Consider the following 22,786-nt stretch of genomic DNA (forward strand, 5'->3'; position numbering starts at 1 on the left):
TATAGGTGTGGTATTATCCAAGGGAAAGCATAGTGAAAAAATAGGAGTATTTAACCTCATCCAGGGTGTCAAGGAAGACTTACCTGAGAAAGTTAACTTTTCAGCTCTGATTTGAAGGCTGAAAGCAGACAAGGAGCAGAGGTGTTAGCAGTGTTTCAGGCAGAGGGAGTCGAATACACAAGTCCCAAGTCCAGAGAACAGAGAATCAGAAAGAATGGTAGGATGTGTTATGGTTACAAAACTGCTTCAAGACAGAAAATCCAGTGCATCAGTGCTTTAAATGATAAAGAAGCTTTTTATGTAAAAGTCCACTTAGGCAGTCCAGGATTGATATGGCAGCTTCACAGTTATCAGGGACTTGACTCTGTCCATCTTCTTGTGCTGTCATCCTCCACAGTCACCTTCCACTTAATGACCCAAATGGCTCTGTTGCTGTTGCTTTGCGCAACCAGCAGGAAAGGGAAAAGGAAGGAGAGGGCCACAAACCCATTTGGCCAAACCCAGTTACATGGCTAACACTTAACTGCAAGGGAGGCTGGGAAAGATCCTTATTCCATGGCCGTATATTCAGCTAAAAATCAGGATTTAATTACTGAGGAAGAGGAAAACAGATATTGGGTTACAATTTCATAGACTGCAGCAGGAGGAGAACAAGGCTAGGAAGCAGGCAGGGACCAGATTGTAGAGCAGGTTCTCATCGGTGTATAGGATTTACTAGTGTAATGGTAAGAGTTTCCAAGTTGTACCTGTTGGTTCTTCCGGCTCCTGTTGCCATCCATGTGTACCCAGCTGTCTTGCCTTCACACTCCTGTGACCTCAGTTGCTTGAGGTGTTGTCCTAAAAAAATTCTTGAACTTGTACCAAAGACCAAAGTCTGAAACGTTATCATTTTATAGTACAACACACATTTTCTCTTGGTGGGTGTGGTCCATGGAGAAGGACTCTTTGATTTGCTCACAGGGAGCAATATTTAATTTAATTGACTCCTATGTAGAAGAGGAATTAGAGTTAAAATTAAATTCTTATTTGACATCAGAGATTAGAGATTAGATATTGTGCTCTTAATATGATAAGCTTCCAGAAAATCATGTAGATTCTGGAGCAGGAAAAAAGTGCTGAATACAGGATGATAGCAGATGCCTTGAATGTGGGAATTTAGTACGAATAGGTCTTATTTTATTAATTTTCTGTATTAGCTTTGGTGCCTACTTTGTGAAATTTGTTGGGTTGTAAAGTCTGAAGGAAGGACCATTTTCTTTTTTGAATTTTATTTTATTTATTTTTTATACAGCAGGTTCTTATTAGTTATCTGTGTTATACACATCAGTGTGTACATGTGAATCCCAATTTCCCAATTCATCCCCCCACCCCCCCACCCCCCGCCACTTTCCCCCCTTGGAGTTCATACATTTGTTCTCTACATCTGTGTCTCTGTTTCTGCCCTGCAAACTGGTTCATCTGTAACATTTTTCTAGGTTCCACATATATGCGTTAATATACGATATTTGTTTTTCTCTTTCTGACTTACTTCACTCTGTATGACAGTCTCTAGATACATCCATGTCTCTACAAATGACCCAATTTCGTTCCTTCTTATGGCTGAGTAATATTCCATTGTATATATGTACCACATCTTTTTTTTAAATAAATTTATTTATTTTATTTTATTTATTTATTTTTGGCTACGTTGGGTCTTCATTGCTGTGCACTGGCTTTCTCAGGTTGCGGCGAGTGGGGGCCCCTCTTTGTTGTGGTGCACGGGCTTCTCATTGCTGTGGCTTCTCTTGTTGTGGAGCACAGGCTCTAGGCACGCGGGCTTCAGAAGTTGTGGCGCACAGGTTTAGTTGCTCCGCAGCATGTAGGATCTTCCCGGACCAGGGCTCGAACCTGTGTCCCCTGCATTGGCAGGCAGATTCTTTCTATCTGTCTATCTATCTATCTATTTATTTATTTTTGGCTGCGTTGGGTCTTCGTTGCTGCACGTGGGCTTTTCTCTAGTTGCGGTGAGCGGGGGCTACTCTTCATTGTGGTGCATGGGCCTCTCATTGTCGTGGCTTCTCTTGTTGCGAAGCACGGGCTTTAGGCGCGTTGGCTTCATTAGTTGTGGCATGTGGGCTCAGTAGTTGTGGCTCGCGGGCTTAGTTGCTCCACGGCATGTGGGTGCTTCCTGGACCAGGGCTCAAACCCATGTCCCGTGCATTGGCAGGCGGAATCTTAACCACTGCGCCACCAGGGAAGCCCGGCAGGCAGATTCTTAATCACTGCACCACCAGGGAAGTCCCCACATCTTCTTTATCCATTCGTCTGTCAGTGGGTATTTAGGTTGCTTTCATGACCTGGCTATTGTAAATAGTGCTGCAGTGAACATTGGGGTGCATGTGTCTTTTTTTTTTTTTAAAATTAATTAATTAATTAATTTTTGGCTGCATTGGGTCTTTGTTGTTGGTTCTTCATTGCTGCACACAGGCTTTCTCTAGTTGCGGCGAGTGGGGGCTACTCTTTGTTGTGGTGCATGGGCTTCTCATTGCAGTGGCTTCTCTTGTTGCAGAGCTCGGGCTTTAGGCACACGGGCTTCAGTAGTTGTGGCACTCAGGCTCAGTAGTTGTGGCTCGCGGGCTCTAGAGCACAGGCTTAGTAGTTGTGGCGCACGGGCTTAGTTGCTTCGCGGCATGTGGGATCTTCCTGGACCAGGGCTTGAATCCGTGTCCCTGCATTGGCAGGCGGATTCTCAACCACTGCACCACCAGGGATGTGTCTTATTGAATTATGGTTTTCTCAGGGTATATGCCCAGTAGTGGGATTGCTGGGTCATATGGTAATTCTATTTTTTGTTTTTTACGGAACCTCCATACTGTTCTCCATAGTGGCTGTATCAATTTACATTCCCACCAACAGTGCAAGAGGGTTCCCTTTTCTCCACACCCTCTCCAGCGTTTGTTGTTTGTAGATTTTCTGATGATGCCCATTCTAACTGGTGTGAGGTGATACCTCATTGTAGTTTTGGTTTGCATTTCTCTAATAATTAGTGATGTTGAGCAGCTTTTCATGTGCTTCTTGGCCATCTGTATGTCTTCTTTGGAGAAATGTCTATTTAGGTCTTCTGCCCATTTTTGGATTGGGTTGTTTGTTTTTTTAATATTGAGCTGCTTGAGCTGTTTATATATTTTGGAGATAAATCCTTTGTTTGTTGATTTGTTTGCAAATATTTTCTCCCATTCTGAGGGTTGTCTTTTTGTCTTGTTTGTAGTTTCCTGTGCTTTGCAAAAGCTTTTAAGTTTCATTAGGTCCCATTTTTTTATTTTTGTTTTTATTTCCATTACTCTAAGAAGTGGATCAAAAAAGATCTTGCTGTGATTTATGTCAAAGAGTGTTCTTCTTATGTTTTCCTCTAAGAGTTTTATAGTGTCCGGTCTTACATTTAGGTCTGTAATCCATTTTGAGTTTATTTTTGTGTATGGTGTTAGGGAGTGTTCTAATTTCATTCTTTTACATGTAGCTGTCCAGTTTTCCCAGCGCCACTTATTGAAGAGGCTGTCTTTTGTCCATTGTATATTCTTGCCTCCTTTATCAAAGAAAAGGTGACCATATGTGCGTGGGTTTATCTCTGGGCTTTCTATCCTGTTCTATTGATCTATATTTCTGTTTTTGTGCCAGTACCATATTGTCTTAATTAGTGTAGCTTTGTAGTATAGTCTGAAGTCAGGGAGTCTGATTCCTCCAGCTCTATTTTTTTCCCTCAAGACTACTTTGGCTATTCAGGGTCTTTTGTGTCTCCATAAAAATTTTAAGATTTTTTGTTCTAGTTCTGTAAAAAATGCCACTGGTAATTTGCTGGGATTGCATTGAATCTGTAGATTGCTTTGGGTAGTATAGTCATTTTCACAATATTGATTCTTCCAATCCAAGAACATGGTCTATCTCTCCATCTGTTTGTGTCATCTTTGATTTCTTTCATCAGTGTCTTATAGTTTTCTGACTACAGGTCTTTTACCTCCTTAGGTAGGTTTATTCCTAGGTATTTTATTCTTTTTGTTGCAATGGTGAATGGGATTGTTTCCTTAATTTCTCTTTCTGATCTTTCGTTGTTAGTGTATAGGAATGCAAGAGATTTCTGTGCATTAATTTTGTATCCTGCAACTTTACCAAACTCATTGATTAGCTCTAGTAGTTTTCTGGTGGCATCTTTAGTATTCTCTATGTATAATATCATGTCATCTGGAAACAGTGACAGTTTTACTTCTTCTTTTCCAGTTTGTATTCCTTTTATTTCTTTTTCTTCTCTGATTGCTGTGGCTAGGACTTCCAAAACTATGTTGAATAGTAGTGGTGAGAGTGGACATCCTTGTCTTGTTCCTGATCTTAGAGGAAATGCTTTCAGTTTTTCACCATTGAGAATGATGTTTGCTGTGGGTTTGTCGTATATGGCCTTTATTATGTTGTGGTAGTTTCCCTCTGTGCCCACCTTCTGGAGAGTTTTTATCATAAATGAGTGTTGAATTTTGTCAAAAGCTTTTTCTGCATCTATTGATACGATCATATGGGTTTTATTCTTCAGTTTGTTAATATGGTGTATCACATTGATTGATTTGCATATGTTGAAGAATCCTTGCATCCCTGGGATAAATCCCACTTGATCATGGTGTATGATCCTTTTAATGTGTTGTTGGATTCTGTTTGCTAGTATTTTGTTGAAGATTTTTGCATCTACATTCATCAGTGATATTGGTCTATAATTTTCTTTTTTTGTAGTATCTTTGTCTGGTTTTGGTATCAGGGTGATGGTGACCTTACAGAATGAGTTTGGGAGTGTTCCTCTGCAGTTTTTTGGAAGAGTTTGAGAAGGATGGGTGTTAGCTCTTCTCTAAATGTTTGATAGAATTCACCTGTGAAGCCATCTAGTCCTGGACTTTTGTTGGAAGATTTTTAATCACAGTTTCAATTTCATTACTTGTGATTGGTCTGTTCATATTTTCTGTTTCTTCCTTGTTCAGTCTTGGAAGGTTATACCTTTCTAAGAGTTTGTCCATTTAAGGAAGGACCATTTTTATTCATTTATTTACTGTCTTAGCACAGTCCCAGCTCATAGCCAGTGCTCAGTAGGTATTTTCCCCATGGAGCCCTCAGTTTGATTTGACAGATTGAATATGGTACACAGTCCTCATTCTCCAACCTCACATTTTATATTCAATCCATAACCTTTTAATAAGAAGATTTTTCTTCTCTTTCCTTTTCTTTTTTTTTTGCCACACCACGCGGTTTGTGGGATTTTAGTTTCCTGACCAGGGATCGAACCTGGGCCCTCAGCAGTGAGAATGCAGAGTCCTAACCACTAGACCACCAGGGAATCCCCAAGAAGTTATTTCTTGACATTGGAGGAAACAGTTAAATACAGTTTTAGTGAAAACTTAAAAAGGTTCTTAGTCACTGTTGGGTTTAGAGGAAATTTGGAGAAAAATACCATCTTGGCATTATCATGTCATAGTATTGATTAATTAATTTAGAATGGCTCTGAGCCCAAGAACTATGCAAATAGAATTATACAGATGTAATTCTGTACTCTGTCAAGACACAGAGTGTGAGAGACGTGTGAATGTACCGTAACGCAGAAGCAGGCTACAAGCATTGCTTACCCTCAGCTCAGAGCCTATAGAGGCTCCCCACTGCTTGAGGGATCAAGTACATATTCCTCTGAATGAGTCGGAGCCCACAGGCCAGCCTGTCTCCCTCTGACCTTATCTACCTCGGTCCCCTGTGGGACACCTGCCTTGTCCTGTGTGTGGACCTTGCTTCTATGAGTTCTTCAAGATTCCCTGCCTTGGCACCATCACCTGGTCGGTACCAAGCCTTTCCTGTGGCATGATTCAGATGGCTTCTATATAATCGTATTTTCAGTCCTACCCTTGAGGCTCTTGTTTCCTGTTCTGTACAGGTCTTCTGGCACTTAGAGCACACTGTGTAGCCTTGCTCTGCCATGGGGCTGTGAGGCACTGCCTGCACTTCTCCAGCACACAGGAAGCCTTCAGTAAGCGTTGGCCATTGATAGTGACGAGGCAGTGCAGAAGAGGAAGATCCTGGGAGAATTGGAGGTTATTCTGGCTGTTTGTGCTTTGCTTTGGGGGGAGTGATGGTATTGGCTTTCTTTTGGAGAACTTCACAATCCACGAGAGCTGTGGAGGAAAGGTCACGGATCTGTTTTGCCTTTCCCTGATTTCCAGAATACCGCTTCATTATGGACTGTCTTGCTTTAGAAACTTCATTGGCTTCCCATTGCCTTCAGAACCAAATGTTAGTCTAACATTTAAGTCTTTATACCCTTCCACTCTTACCTCCCAGTGCTATTTAGCCAGCTGGGTCCATTTACTGTGTCCCATATATGAGGGGAATTTTGTCCTTTGCTCGCTTTCTCTCGCTTCAGCCCTTTGCTCCCTGCTAAGCCCTTTCCACTTTCAAGGACCACATAGAAGCATTTAACCGTAGCATGGGAGTTTGGGAAAGGCTTCACCAAACCAAAGGTTGAGAAGCTGAAAGAATTTGCCAGGCAAAGAAAGAAAGGGATATTCCATTTGAAAGGCCCAGCATGTGGAAATATATTGAGGTGAGAGAAAGCAAAACTTGGGGAATGATGTTTCTTTGGGACCTGGTCTAGAGTCTGAGTTGGCTGGGACCTTTGTAGCCATTGCAGGCAGCCTGTCCCCCACCTGCCCCAGGATCACTTCTGTAACACCTTGGACAGTTAGCCTGTTAAAGGTATTAGCGAGTTTTCTGATTTATTTACTTATTTATTTTTTACATTTTTTAAAATAAACTTATTTTATTTATTTATTTATTTTTGACGGCATTGGGTCTTCATTGTTGTGTGTGGGCTTTCTCTAGTTGTGGCGAGTGGGGGCCACTCTTCGTTGTGCTGCATGGGCTTCTCATTGTGGTGGCTTCTCTTGCTGTGGGGCCTGGGCTCTAGGTGCACGGGCCTCAACAGTTGTGGTATGTCGGCTCAGTAGTTGTGGCTCCTGGGCTCTAGAGCTCAGGCTCAGCAGTTGTGGTGCACGGGCTTAGTTGCGGCATGTGGGATACTTTCTGGACCAGGGCTCGAACCCATGTCCCCTGCATTGGCAGGCTGACTCTTAACCACTGCGCCACCAGGGAAGTTCTGAGTTTGCTGATTTATAAGTCTGCCTGTTCCACTGTTCTTTTTTAGACTGAGCTTGAGAATTGGGCCCTGGACTCAGCCTGCTTGTGGGCAAATCCTAGTTCCACCATCCTCAAGCCGTGTGACCTTGATTGACTTACATGACCACTCTGGGTCTCAGTTTCCTCAGCTATAAAATGAGCATAATAATAGTATCTACCTTATATAGTCAGTGTGAGGATTAAATGAATTCATGCAAAGCCCTTAGAACGGTGTCTGGCACATGCTTAATGCTCAGTAAATGTTGCTGTTAGTGGTGTTATTCTTCTCTATTGTTCTGTCTCTGCTCTAGGATTGTTTACTCCATCTTCTGGGACAGCCCTTCAGTACTTCACTAGACATGGAATGTGAAACAGCCTTACAGATGAGTTATCTAAGGCCTTAAATGGATAAGTGACCCTTTCAGCCAACAAGTGGCAGAACTAGGACCAGACCTAGATCTTTTGACTTCTGATGGAGTGTGCTTCTCCAAGTTGAACCAGTGTGCAGCCTTTATATGTAAGCCTGGTGCATTGCATTCTGCTGGTCTGAGCCCACAGTTCTGGTCTGCGATGATTTTGGTTCATTCTCTTATGTGTACTGTGGTCTTGGTCCCAGTAGTGGTTAAAAAGGTTAGACAGGAATGGTCTGAGCCCGGCCCCATGCTGCCCTCGGGCCAAGGTGAATGGATGGAAATCTGTAGTCAGCCAGCCCACTTTTCTGTCTCTTGTCTGTGAGGTGTATCAATTATGGCCTCTAATTAGAATGTATTAATAGTTCTTTGCAGTTTACTAGGCATAGTCTTGTTCATGAAACCTTTGGACCTCCACAACAAGCTATGAAGGAAGGTTGGGTGGGAAGAGGAGTTGAGACTTAGAGAGGCCAAGAGTCTTGTCCCAGGTCTCACAGAGAGTAACAGGTCCATGTGACACTGATCTCTTACCCACATTTCCCCTTAGTCTGATTGTGTTATACTCTTTATCTCCTACATGCTCCCTAGCATAATGCCTGCAGTTGGGAGCTGCCTGCGTAGTTGTCATGTGGACGGCAGAGCACGTAGCGGGTGTGACAAGAAGAAACCTGGAGCAGGAGAGGAGGAGGAGGAGGAGGAATACAGCAGATCAGTCCAGGTTGCTGTCTGTGTGGAGACTCCTTGGAAATTGGGGGTCTTGCTCTGTATGCAGAGAGGCAAAGGTAGACTTGCTTTACTTTACACCGTGAGGCTAGACCCAGTGTATCGAGTTGGGTCTGGGGCCCCGTGTTCCAGGGCAGAGAGTTTCAGACTGTCCCTTCAGTGGGTTGGAAATCTATTTAGTCAGTGTTAACCTGCAAGTTAAAAAAAAATGAAAGAGTAGAATGGAATGGAAAAGATCAGGGTACATTATATCTGATAAGAAAAGCTACATTGTTTCACCAAACTTTTATACCAATGACATGTATACTGGCTCATGATATAAAATGTATTTCTTATAGTGGATCAGCCGATGAAAGTTGAGAGGCTCTGCTCTGAGGTTTATTGTCAAATTGGAGGGATCTTGGAGGGGGGCAGCCAGGATGGGATGAGACCAGAAGCCATACCAGATAGGGAACTGGCTGAAGGATGGAGGGTTTGAAGAAACTTGGGGACCTGATCAGTGTTTCCAGTGATCTGCAGGCTGTTTTGGGGTAGAAGGAACAGATGTGTTCTGAAGGGCCCCACGAGGTGGTAACATCAGGGATGGAGATTTCCATTTCATGTATAGAGAAGAGCATTGTTGCTGTCAACTGGCCAGAAGACATGAGCTTCCCATCACCAATGTATGTCACAGAGACACTGGAGAAGGGGTTCAGCAGTATAAAGGAACATATTTTAAGAGATTTGTAGGTCCATTCCAATATGGGAGCCTCTATAGATCTGGGATGCTCGGCCCCCTCCACCCTTAGTCTTCTCCAGCAGCCTCATGGTACCCTTGCTGCGAGATCTGAGCTCTGTAGCCTGGTTGGCCAGGTTCTCTCTATTCTGACCTCTGTGTGTCTCTTCATCCCCCGTCCCCGCCTCCTTTCCACACCACAGGTAGGTTATAGTTCTCACAATCTGTGGTGCACTCTGTGTCTATTTCACACTCTGTCTCTTCTACCCAGGATGGCCTCCCTGTCTTCATATACTTGCAAATTCCTAGTTATTCATTAAGGCTCAATTCAAGGGTCATTTTTCTGAGGGCCATTTTCCCCAAACGCCCCTACCCCTCCTGGGCTTCTGGCATCTGGAGTGCTTCTGTTAGCTCATGGCATAGTGGTTGACAGTGTGGGGTCCCAGATCAAGCCAGGATTGGAATCCAAGCTCCATCATTTACCAGTACTAACCATGTGACCTTGAACAAAATGCTTAACCTCTCTTTCCCTCTCTAGTAAAGCGATAGTACCGACCTTAGGGTTGTAGAAAATATGAGTTGATCCAGGTGAGGTACTTAGAACTCTGTCTGGTGCCTAGTAAATGCTTACTTAATAGTAAGTATCGGCTATTATAGTTGTTTATGCTGTTACTTCTATATTATAATTATCACACCTATCACATTGCTGCTCTCGGTTTACGTATCTGTCTTCTTCTAGGCTGTAAGGACTTTGGAGAGCAAGGACTGTGCCCTGTATCCCAATATGCACATACCCAAGCAGGGGTCAAGTATATATGGCTGCCTGTCGGATGGTGTTGAATAAGTGCTAAGTAAATTGGCTTCTGTGAAACAAACTAGATGTTAAGTGTTAGATTTTTACAACTTGTGCATTTCTTTAAGGACGATTCCTTTTTTTTAAAAATTAATTTATTTTGGGCTGTGTTGGGTCTTTGTTGCTGCGTGCAGGCTTTCTCTAGTTGCGTTGAGCGGGGACTACTCTTCGTTGCGGTGCGTGGGCTTCTCATTGTGGTGGTTTCTCTTGTTGCTGAGCATAGGCTCTAGGCGCTGGCTTCAGTAGTTGTGGCTCTTGGGCTCTAGAGCGCAGCCTCAGTAGTTGTGGCACGTGGGCTTGGTTGCTCCGCGGCATGTGGGATCTTCCCGGACCAGGGCTCAAACCCGTGTCCCCTGCATTGTCAGGAGGATTCTTAACCACTGCACCACCAGGGAAGCCCCTCTTTAAGGACAATTTCTGACTGTTAGGAAATCTCGTATTTGTTTGGTGAAGCTGTTAACAACGCTCTTCTGATATTTTTTCTTACCCGAACTGTCTTTATTTTGTTTGTTTGAAAATTCTCTTTATCATATTCATTAACTATTGACAGATCAACAGAGTCTGTTAAAAATAGCAGAATGTGGGGCTTCCCTTGGGGCAGTGGTTGAGAATCTGCCTGCTAATGCAGGGGACACGGGTTCGAGCCCCTGTCCGGGAGGATCCCACATGCTGCGGAGCGGCTGGGCCCGTGAACCACAACCACTGAGCCTGCGCGTCTGGAGCCTGTGCTCCGCAACAAGAGAGGCCGCGATAGTGAGAGGCCCGCGCACTGCGATGAAGAGTGGTCCCCGCTTGCCACAATTAGAGAAAGCCCTCGCACAGAAATGAAGACCCAACACAGCAAAAATAAATTAATTAATTAATAAACTCCTACCCCCAACATCTTAAAAAAAAAAGAGTTAAAAAAATAGCAGAATGTCACCGTTTATATAGCCTTGCTTATATAGGATTTTTATCAGCCATAAACGGCAGGAGTTGTGTGGGAATTTGGGAACAAACAGCACTTGAGATGAAGGTGGCACTCGAAGTGCAGTAGGACTTGAGTGCTATTTGAAATTTAGAGAGTGAGCCTCAGTTTTAAGGTTGATACTGAGTTAACTTGGGCACAAGGTGCTGAGAGCAAGTTTTACAGATGCAGGAAAGACATGGATAAGAGAGGCGTTTTGAGCACTTGGTCTCCGGACTGCAAGGAACCCCAGGGGTTATCTGGTCCAAGGAAGGAGAATGGAGTCGTGGTGAAGAACATGAGCTCTGGGAGCTTTGTAGTCGAATGCTAGCCGTGTGACCTTGGGCAAGTTCTCCGACCTCTCTGTACAACTATAAAATGGGGAGGTTAAATAGTAAGGTCTTTTGCTGTTATGAGGAATAAATGATATGTAACACTGCTTAAAATTTAGCCAGTGCTCAATATTAATTCAGAGCTTCCCAAACCATCTGTCAGTCCCAATTTAATGGGTTACAGCTGTACTAATCCCCTCATACGCTGAGTCATACAAATACTATTTTCTCACTATGCTGTAATGTGAAGGAGTTGGAAGGTAGCTGTTACCCGTACTGCGTATTCACGTCCTGGGACCTCAGGGCAGACAGAGGTGTGCTTCTGCTCTACCACCCTCCATATCCATTGGCTCTACTTTTTATATTGGGGTGTGCTTTAAATTTCTTAATATTTATAATTTCCTCTTTATTATTATAAAAGCAGCATATGTAGATTGCTATATTACCACTATTAACATCTTGATGTTTATTCTTTCAGATATATCTATGTATCTATCTATATATATTTGGTACCAAAGTGGGAAGTGCATATTTGCTTTTTGTTCCAACTAACAGGAGATCATTCTCTAATATTCTTCTGTAGCCTAGTGTTTTCAGTTAGTGGTCTTCACTGTTCCATAAATTTCTGTTTAATTAATACCCAGTCCCCCCCAAAATGTATCCAGTTGTCCCACAAGTCTCCCTTTATGGCTGATATATCCAGTGTACGTACAGTTTTATTTAGAAAGGTACTATTCATCCATCTGCTTCCCAGCTTCCAAAATTTTGTTGCTATTGTAACATCTCCTGTTCTCTTTATCCTTATGCTTTAAAAAAAAATCCCTTTATAATATTGTCTTAGTGGGATTTCATGAGGGAGCGGAGGTAAATGCATTTGTTTAGTATGACTTCTTTGAACACTCCTGTTGGCTGGTTGTCTAGCTGTTGCTCTGAAGCCTTGAGGGATGAGGTGGCATTCCTTCTAGAGCCTCCTAATCCATCTTTATACCCCACTAACAGCAGACACATCCATCTTTTTTTATTTTGATGAAGCATAAGTATTTTAAGAATTTTATAAAATGTTGATCTCATTTTATTTTATTTATTTATTTTTTGAATTTTATTTATTTATTTATTTTTTAAATTTATTTATTTTTATTTATTTATTTTTTTTTGTGGTATGTGGGCCTCTCACTGTTGTGGCCTCTCCCGTTGCGGAGCACAGGCTCCGGACGCGCAGGCTCAGCGGCCACAGCCCACGGGCCCAGCCGCTCCGCGGCACGTGGGATCCTCCCAGACCGGGGCACGAACCCGCGCCCCCTGCATCGGCAGGCGGACTCCCAACCTCTGCGCCACCAGGGAAGCCCTTATTTATTTTTATACAGCAGGTTATTTATTTTTTTATTGGAGTACAGTTGCTTTACAACGTTGTGTTAGTTTCTGCTGCACAGTGAAGTGAATCAGCCATACGCATACGCACATCCCCTGCCTTTCGCACCTCCTTTTTCCGCCCTGCCTCCATCCCACCCAACTAGGCCATCACAGAGCACCGAGCTAAGCTCCCTGTTATACAGCAGGTTCCCACTAGCTATCTATTTTACACATGGTGGTGTATTTATGTCAAACCTAATCTCCCAGTTCTTCCCACCCTCCCCTTCCCCACCATATCCAAACGTCCGTTCTCTACATCTGCACCTCTATTCCTGCCCTGCAAGTAGGTTAATCTGTACCATTTTTCTAGATTCCACACATATGCGTTAATATACGATATTTGTTTTTCTTTCTGACTTCACTCTGTATGACAGACTCTAGGTCCATCTGCATCTCTACGAATGACCCAATTTCATTTCTTTTTATGGCTGAGTAATATTCCATTATATATGTACCACATCTTCTTTATCCATTCATCCAGACACATCCATCTTTATGATGAGCTTTTCCCTCTAGCTTCTATCTAATGACCTTAACTGCTCCTTCCCGTTACAACCCATCAGGTATTTGAAGAGGAGTCTATTACTCCCAGTCATCTTTTCTCCTCACTGAAGATTCCATGGTCCTTCAGCTCTTCTCACAGGGCAATTTCTAGTCTTCTCTTCATCAGGATCTCTTCCTCTGATCTCTTCTATTTCATTTACTTTGGGTGTGTGACTTCCCAGCTAAGCTCAGCTTTCCTGATTGGGTCTAATCAGAAAAGAACAGGATGGTATCTTCCCTCCTTCTGAGCATTATGCCTTCATTAGTGGAGCCTTTGATAACTTTTTGGATAAATGTAGCCTGTTAACTCTTTGGATAATCCCCCAAAAGAAGTAGAGGCAAAAAGAATGCTATAATCTCTTTTTTTTCAAAATAATTTTATTTATTTTTATTTTTGGCTGCACTGGGTCTTCATTGCTGTGCACAGGCTACCTCTAGTTGCGGAGAGTGGAAGCCACTCTTTGCTGTGGTGTGTGGGCTTCTCATTGTGGTGGCCTTCTCTTCGTTGCGGAGCACGGGCTTTAGGCATGTGGGCTTCAGTAGTTGTGGCACACAGACTTTGGTAGCTGTGGCTCACGGGCTCTAGAGCGCAGCCTCAGTAGTTGTGGCGCACGGGCTTAGTTGCTTCACGGCATGTGGGATCTTCCCGGACCAGGACTCGAACCCGTGTCCCCTGCATTGGCAGGCAGATTCTTAACCACTGCGCCACCAGGGAAGCCCCAATCTTTTTTTTTTTAATTGGAGTATAATTATTTTACAATGTTGGGTTAGTTTCTGCTGTAGAACAAAGTGAACCAGCTATATGTATACACCTATCCCCTACCTCTCGAGCCTCCCTCCCACCCCCCTCCCCAAGAATGCTGTAATCTTTCTCCCACATTCTACCTCTAAACTCTGTCCCCCTTCCTGCATTTATGTCCATGGTTTTTGGACCCAAACACAGGAATTTGCATATGTTCCTATTAAACACTGCATTGTTCAGAGGTCTGTGATGGAAATAGGGGTATTTGTGTCAGTCATGAATCGTCAGTGGGACATTTCCATTTTTCTTGGAGGGGGGAACTAAGGAAAGAGGGCAGGAGTTTTAAGAAAGAGAGATGATTACTTAGAAAGGAGGTAGAAGACTCCTAAAGTATTTCATGGTGAGGGATGTTTGTGAGTGAGTGTATCTGCAGGAAGAAAGAAGCCCCTGATGAAGGAGGGCTTGAGATCTGGGGAGAGGGGCAGCTGCTGGGTGAGGAAAGTCTTTAGGATGTGAGAGAGGGTCAGGGACACAAGAGGAGGTAACAGTGCAGATTAGAAAGGAGAAGAGGCCCACTTTGCACTGCTCCTGTGCTTTCACTATACTGGGCTCTGTGCCAATGTTACTTAATCCACACAGCAGTCTGTGAGTTTGGTAATATTTGCTCCATTGTTCAGATCAAGAAGCTGAGGCTTACGGAGGCAAAGAAATATGTGTAAAGTCACATGGCCAGTTAGTGACAGAGCAGGATTCAAGCCAAATCCCATGCTGTACCCGGTTCCCCAGATGGCCCAACACGAACAGGGAGCAAATTAGATTATGGTTAAATGTTAGTGAAAACAGGGCTATGAAGTAGATAAACCAAGTTAGCTCTCGTGTCCAAAGAGTGTTTAAAAGAAACAGCCCAGATAAACCTGAGGTGCTACCCTAAACCAATGCTTTGTTTTTGGCACTTTGTAACCAGTTGAACATTTTTGCAGTGGTTGCTTTCTTCTGAAATTATTTGGGGGAAGGGGGCTTACTCTCTTGAAAGAGATGAGATGATGAAATTGTGCATACGTGTAGCAATACTTACACACACATTCTGCAGAACATAGTGAGTTACTATCCTGAATGTATTTGTTCTTTGAATGATGTATAGGAACTCTTCCCACAACAACAATAACAACCAAAATCACTGGTCTTGGGAAGTGTCAAAAAAATTATTCAGGATTTGGAACAAACCTGATTTTCTTGCATCTCGTCTTTTAGGCCTTTGCCCAGTTTGATGCCGAGGGTGATGGTACCGTTGATGCTGAGAACATGTTGGAGGCTCTCAAGAATTCCAGTGGAGCTAATCTTCAAGGGGAGCTGAGCCATATCATCAGACAGCTGCAAGCCTGTTCTCTTGTTCCAGGTAAGGCTGTCATCTGAGTGCTGAATGCTGAAGAACGCTCTCTTAAAGCCCAAATGAACTTTGCTATAATGTGGGTTGTAATTAGGCAGGCTTGTGGGCACCATGAAATAAATGTGCTTCTCTGATAGTCTTCATTAAGCTCGTGGTCTGAATTAGTGTTCAGTATAATCATTTCTCTTGCTTCCCAGTACAGTGTTGGTTGAGCAGTTCTACCATTTTTATGAACCTTTGTCATGAGACTGCCTTCCTTAGTGGATCTCTTTATTTCAGTCTCTCAAGAAGCCTTCCTTGGCCCCAGCTGTATGTTCTCTTAGCATCCTGCATTTGTTTTTTGCAACATATTACCGTTGTAATTAATTAATTAGTTATTACTCACTTATTTGTAAATGTCTGTCTTCACTCTTATCCTGTGAGCTCCACAAGGGCAGGGAACCTTCTCTTTTATTTCTGTTGTGTCCTCATATTTAGTACAATTTTTGGCACATGGTAGGCACCCAGTGTTTTTTTTAGAAAGCCATCACTCTGAAATTTAAGTAAGAATAAAAATAGCTTAAAATTAAGCAATACTTCTACATTATATCTATGAAAAAATTTTGTCTGTGTTTTTGATGGTTTCTTTGGGGGGCTCAGAAACAGAATCAAAATAAAATTACCTTTTTTTTTTCTAGTGAGAAAACAATTGAGTTTGAAAGGAAAAAAAAAAAAACAACTTGGCATATCATCCTTTTGGTTCAGTTTATCTTATCCAAGAGCTTTTCCTGCTTTGTGCACTTAGAGTCATAATACTTAGTATAGAGCCTGAGCTCGGGCAGCAAGGAGGCAGATAGACTTGTTGGATACATAAATGTAACTCTGATTGTCCTTTACCTCTCTGACTTCCTGCTGAGGATCTGTTGAGCTAGGGAAGGATGGTTTCTGTATCTCAGTGAAGAATGCCTATTTCCACTCTTCCTCAAATTGTCTTTAATTGTGTAATTTTTATAGAGCATTATAGGTAACCTGTACATGTTAACTTTTCTCCTATTCTCATGGCAGTTAAAATTATGCTTTGAATTATGCATAACTAACTTACATCTTGGCATTTACGTATTACTCCCACCTCTGTGTTACCAGCATGTGGATAGCATCAGGAGTTTATTTGAACACTTCAAAGAGATGTTTTGGGAGGAGAGGAAAGGAGTGGAGACCAGGGGATCCACCAATACTTAGTGCACCATTGCTCTGGGTGACCTTGAGGAGAGGGGGAGATTAGGTTAGAAAAGTTGGGGGTCCAGATCCCAAGGTTCTTACCTTATTAGCAGGGTTGTGAGTTAGGACTTTCTTTCTTTCTTTCTTTTGTTTAATTACAACACTGAAGGTGGAGTTACTTTATTTATTTATTTATTTATTTATTTATTATTTATTTTATTTATTTATTTTGGCTGCGCCGGGTTTTAGTTGCGGCATGCGGACTCTGTTGCGGCATGCATGTGGGATCTAGTTCCCCAACCAGCGATGGAACCCAGGCCCCCTGCATTAGGAGCTCAGAGTCTTAGCCACTGGATCACCAGGGAAATCCCAATGAGTTAGGACTTTCTACTCAAAATTTTTATCAACAGCCAACTTAAAAGAGTTGTTTTTCGCAGTCCTAGGCTGAACCTTGGTGAGCTGACCTCACCTCTCTGGTGGGATCCTAGTTCCCTGGTCCCTCTGTCTAACCCAGACTGACACTTATTCCTTTTGTTTCTCATTGTGTGGGTGCTGAATGTTTAAAAGAGAGACAGTCCCTTTACCGGGACTGTTTCAGCATATGACAAAAGTTTTCCCATTACAAGCATCACACGGATTCTGAGATCAGTGCAGCATCAGCAGCAGCATCATGTGAGGTTTGGGTATTACTGTGGGCATCTGCTTAGAAAAGAACTGTAAGAGGAGAGGCAAGGGATGGGATCAACTTCTGCGGCTTGGGAAATCAAACCAGTGTCTCTGGGTTTTGTGTAGGGGGCAGGATCAAATGGGCTGCTTCAAGGGCACAGTTTCTCCTCAATCTTCTGTTTATCTTTAAAAATCAATGCAGGGCTTCCCTGGTGGTGCAGTGGTTGAGAGTCCACCTGCCGATGCAGGGGACACGGGTTCGTGCCCCAGTCCGGGAAGATCCCACATGCCGCGCGGAGCGGCTAGGCCCGTGAGCCATGGCCGCTGAGCCTGCACGTGCGGAGCCTGTGCTCTGCAATGGGAGAGGCCACAACAGTGAGAGGCCCGCGTACCGCAAAAAGAGAAAAAAAATCAATGCAAAGTTTCCTTCTGCTCTCATACAATGTTTCTGTTTCACACTTAAAAGTAGTTTCTCCTGCAGACTTCTGGAGTCCTGCTCTAGGTGCTGCTTACGTGGGTGTGTTCAGTTTGTGACAGTTTATCAAATGATAAAATTATAATATATGTACTTTTGTTTTAATTAGAAAGCAAAACAAAAAGAAAAACAATCCTCCCCAATTCTACAAGCATATCTGAGCTCCAGGAAAAGCTGCCATGTTTTTTATTCTCTCTCTCTTTTTTTTTTTTATTTTATTTTATTTTATTTTATTTTTTTTATTAGTTTCTGCTTTATAACAAAGTGAATCAGTCATACATATACATCTGTTCCCACATCCCTTCCCTCATGCATCTCCCTCCCTCCCACCCTCCCCATCCCACCCCTCCAGGCGGTCACAAAGCACCGAGCTGATCTCCCTGTGCTCTGCGGCTGCTTCCCACTATCTATCTACCTTACGTTTGGTAGTGTATATATGTCCATGCCTCTCTTTCCCTTTGTCACAGCTTACCCTTCCCCTTCCCCATATCCTCAAGTCCATTCTCAAGTAGGTCTGTGTCTTTATTCCCGTTTTACCCCTAGGTTCTTCATGACATTTTTTTTTTTTTTAATTCCATATATATGTGTTAGCATACAGTATTTGTCTTTCTCTTTCTGACTTACTTCACTCTGTATGACAGACTCTAGGTCTATCCACCTCATTACAAATAGCTCAGTTTCGTTTCTTTTTATGGCTGAGTAATATTCCATTGTATATATGTGCCACATCTTCTTTATCCATTCATCCGATGATGGACACTTAGGTTGTTTCCAGCTCCGGGCTATTGTGAATAGAGCTGCAATGAACATTTTGGTACATGTCTCTTTTTGAATTATGGTTTTCTCAGGGTATATGCCTAGTAGTGGGATTGCTGGGTCATATGGTAGTTCTATTTGTAGTTTTTTAAGGAACCTCCATACTGTTCTCCATAGTGGCTGTACCAATTCACATTCCCACCAGCAGTGCAAGAGTGTTCCCTTTTCTCCACACCCTCTCCAGCATTTATTGTTTCTAGATTTCTTGATGATGGCCATTCTGACTGGTGTGAGATGATATCTCATTGTAGTTTTGATTTGCATTTCTCTAATGATTAATGATGTTGAGCATTCTTTCATGTGTTTGTTGGCAGTCTGTATATCTTCTTTGGAGAAATGCCTATTTAAGTCTTCTGCCCATTTTTGGATTGGGTTGTTTGTTTTTTTGCTATTGAGCTGCATGAGCTGCTTATAAATTTTGGAGATTAATCCTTTGTCAGTTGCTTCATTTGCAAATATTTTCTCCCATTCTGAGGGTTGTCTTTTGGTCTTGTTTATGGTTTCCTTTGCTGTGCAAAAGCTTTGAAGTTTCATTAGGTCCCATTTGTTTATCTTTGTTTTTATTTCCATTTCTCTAGGAGGTGGGTCCAAAAGGATCTTGCTGTGATTTATGTCATAGAGTGTTCTACCTATGTTTTCCTCTAGGAGTTTGATAGTTTCTGGCCTTACATTTAGGTCTTTAATCCATTTTGAGCTTATTTTTGTGTATGGTGTTAGGGAATGATCTAATCTCATACTTTTACATGTCCCTGTCCAGTTTTCCCAGCACCACTTATTGAAGAGGCTGTCCTTTCTCCACTGTACATTCCTGCCTCCTTTATCAAAGATAAGTTGGCCATATGTGCGTGGGTTTATCTCTGGGCCTTCTATCCTGATCCACTGATCTATCTTTCTGTTTTTATGCCAGTACCACACTGTCTTAATTACTGTAGCTTTGTAGTATAGTCTGAAGTCAGGCAGCCTGATTCCTCCAGCTCCGTTTTTCGTTCTCAAGATTGCTTTGGCTATTCGGGGTCTTTTGTTTTTCCAAACAAATTTTGAAATTTTTTGTTCTACTTCTGTGAAAAATGCCAGTGGTATTTTGATAGGGATTGCATTGAATCTGTAGATTGCTTTGGGTAGTAGAGTCATTTTCACAATATTGATTCTTCCAATCCAGGAGCATGGTATATCTCTCCATCTATTTATATCATCTTTAATTTCTTTCATCAGTGTCTTATAATTTTCTGCATACAGGTCTTTTGTCTCCTTAGGTAGGTTTATTCCTAGATATTTTATTCTTTTTGTTGCAATGGTAAATGGGAGTGTTTTCTTGATTTCATTTTCAGATTTTTCATCATTAGTGTACAGGAATGCCAGAGATTTCTGTGCATTAATTTTGTATCCTGCTACTTTACCAAATTCATTGATTAGCTCTAGTAGTTTTTCGGTAGCATCTTTAGGATTCTCTATGTATAGTATCATGTCATCTGCAAACAGTGACAGCTTTACTTCTTCTTTTCCAATTTGGATTCCTTTTATTTCCTTTTCTTCTCTGATTGCTGTGGCTAAAACTTCCAAAACTATGTTGAATAAGAGTGGTGAGAGTGGGCAGCCTTGTCTTGTTCCTGATCTTAGTGGAAATGGTTTCAGTTTTTCACCATTGAGGACAATGTTGGCTGTGGGTTTGTCATATATGGCCTTTATTATGTTGAGGAAAGTTCCCTCTATGCCTACTTTCTGCAGGGTTTTTATCATAAATGGATGTTGAATTTTGTCGAAAGCTTTCTCTGCATCTATTGAGATGATCATATGGTTTTTCTCCTTCAACTTGTTAATATGGTGTATCACATTGATTGATTTGCGTATATTGAAGAATCCTTGCATTCCTGGAATAAACCCCACTTGATCATGGTGTATGATCCTTTTAATGTGCTGTTGGATTCTGTTTGCTAGTATTTTGTTGAGGATTTTTGCATCTATGTTCATCAGTGATATTGGCCTGTAGTTTTCTTTCTTTGTGACATCCTTGCCTGGTTTTGGTATCAAGGTGATGGTGGCCTCGTAGAATGAGTTTGGGAGTGTTCCTTCCTCTGATATTGTTTGGAAGAGTTTGAGAAGGATGGGTGTTAGCTCTTCTCTAAATGTTTGATAGAATTCGCCTGTGAAGCCATCTGGTCCTGGGCTTTTGTTTGATGGAAGATTTTTAATCACAGTTTCAATTTCAGTGCTTGTGATTGGTCTATTCATATTTTCTATTTCTTCCTGAGTCAGTCTTGGTAGGTTGTGCATTTCTAAGAATTTGTCCATTTCTTCCAGGTTGTCCATTTTATTGGCATAGAGTTGCTTATAGTAATCTCTCATGATCTTTTGTATTTCTGCAGTGTCAGTTGTTACTTCTCCTTTTTCATTTCTAATTCTACTGATTTGAGTCTTCTCCCTTCTTTTCTTGATGAGTCTGGCTAATGGTTTGTCAATTTTGTTTATCTTCTCAAAGAACCAGCTTTTAGTTTGGTTGATCTTTGCTATCGTTTCCTTCATTTCTTTTTCATTTATTTCTGATCTGATCTTTATGATTTCTTTCCTTCTGCTAACTTTGGGGGTTTTTTGTTCTTCTTTCTCTAATTGCTTTAGGTGCAGGGTCAGGTTGTTTACTCGAAATGTTTCCTGTTTCTTAAGGTGGGATTGTATTGCTATAAACTTCCCCCTTAGAACTGCTTTTGCTGCGTCCCATAGGTTTTGGGTCGTCGTGTCTCCATTGTCATTTGTTTCTAGGTATTTCTTAATTTCCTCTTTGATTTCTTCAGTGATCACTTCGTTATTGAGTAGTGTATTGTTTAGCCTCCATGTGTTTGTATTTTTTACAGATCTTTTCCTGTAATTGATGTCTAGTCTCATAGCGTTGTGGTCGGAAAAGATACTTGATACAATTTCAATTTTCTTAAATTTACCAAGGCTTGATTTGTGACCCAAGATATGATCTATCCTGGAGAATGTTCCATGAGCACTTGAGAAAAATGTGTATTCTGTTGTTTTTGGGTGGAATGTCCTATAAATATCAATTAAGTCCATCTTGTTTAATGTATCATTTAAAGCTTGTGTTTCCTTATTTATTTTCATTTTGGATGATCTGTCCATTGGTGAAAGTGGGGTGTTAAAGTCCCCTACTATGATTGTGTTACTGTCGATTTCCCCTTTTATGGCTGTTAGTATTTGCCTTATGTATTGAGGTGCTCCTATGTTGGGTGCATAAATATTTACAATTGTTATATCTTCTTCTTGGATCGATCCCTTTATCGTTATGTAGTGTCCTTCTTTGTCTCTTCTAATAGTCTTTATTTTAAAGTCTATTTTGTCTGATATAAGAATTGCTACTCCAGCTTTCTTTTGATTTCCATTTGCATGGAATATCTTTTTCCATCCCCTTACTTTCAATCTGTATGTGTCTCTAGGTCTGAAGTGGGTCTCTTGTAGACAGCATATATATGGGTCTTGTTTTTGTATCCATTCAGCCACTCTGTGTCTTTTGGTGGGAGCATTTAGTCCATTTACATTTAAGGTAATTATTGATATGTATGTTCCTATTCCCATTTCCTTAATGGCTTTGGGTTCGTTATTGTAGGTATAGTCCTTCTGTTGTGTTTCTTGCCTAGAGAAGTTCCTTTAGCATTTGTTGTAAAGCTGGTTTGGTGGTGCTGAACTCTCTCAACTTTTGCTTGTCTGTAAAGGTTTTAATTTCTCCATCAAATCTGAATGAGATCCTTGCTGGGTAGAGTAATCTTGGTTGCAGGTTTCTCTCCTTCATCACTTTAATTATGTCCTGCCACTCCCTTCTGGCTTGTAGAGTTTCTGCTGAGAGATCAGCTGTTAACCTGATGGGGATTCCCTTGTGTGTTATTTGTTGTTTTTCCCTTGCTGCTTTTAATATGATTTCTTTGTGTTTAATTTTTGACAGTTTGATTAATATGTGTCTTGGCGTATTTCTTCTTGGATTTATTCTGTATGGGACTCTCTGTGCCTCCTGGACTTGATTAACTATTTCCTTTCCCATATTAGGGAAGTTTTCAACTATAATCTCTTCAAATATTTTCTCAGTCCCTTTCTTTTTCTCTTCTTCTTCTGGAACCCCTATAATTCGAATGTTGGTGCGTTTAATGTTGTCCCAGAGGTCTCTGAGACTGTCCTCTGTTCTTTTCATTCTTTTTTCTTTATTTTTCTCTGCATCAGTTATTTCCACTATTTTATCTTCCACCTCACTTATCCGTTCTTCTGCCTCAGTTATTCTGCTATTGATCCCATCTAGAGTATTTTTCATTTCATTTATTGTGTTTTTAATCGATGCTTGATTCATCTTTAGTTCTTCTAGGTCCTTGTTAACTGTTTCTTGCATATTGTCTATTCTATTTCCAAGATTTTGGATCTGGG

The 22,786-nt window shown here is 41.7% G+C and overlaps 1 protein-coding gene across 3 annotated transcripts in view; it reads left to right on the forward strand.

Moving 5' to 3' along the window:
- ZZEF1 (zinc finger ZZ-type and EF-hand domain containing 1) overlaps window positions 1-22,786 on the forward strand; it is a gene marked incomplete at both ends in the record, with an annotated part of 120,432 nt that overhangs the window by 2,582 nt on the left and 95,064 nt on the right. For all 3 annotated transcript variants that reach the window (XM_079726042.1, XM_079726040.1, XM_079726041.1), the window contains one exon: window positions 15,093-15,237. In XM_079726042.1, coding sequence (XP_079582168.1) covers window positions 15,093-15,237 — 145 coding nt within the window. The remainder of the gene's footprint in view (window positions 1-15,092; window positions 15,238-22,786) is intronic.

Source organism: Hyperoodon ampullatus (assembly GCF_949752795.1).
Source record: "Hyperoodon ampullatus genome assembly, chromosome: 19".
In the NCBI taxonomy this organism is placed as follows: Eukaryota; Metazoa; Chordata; class Mammalia; order Artiodactyla; family Ziphiidae; genus Hyperoodon; species Hyperoodon ampullatus.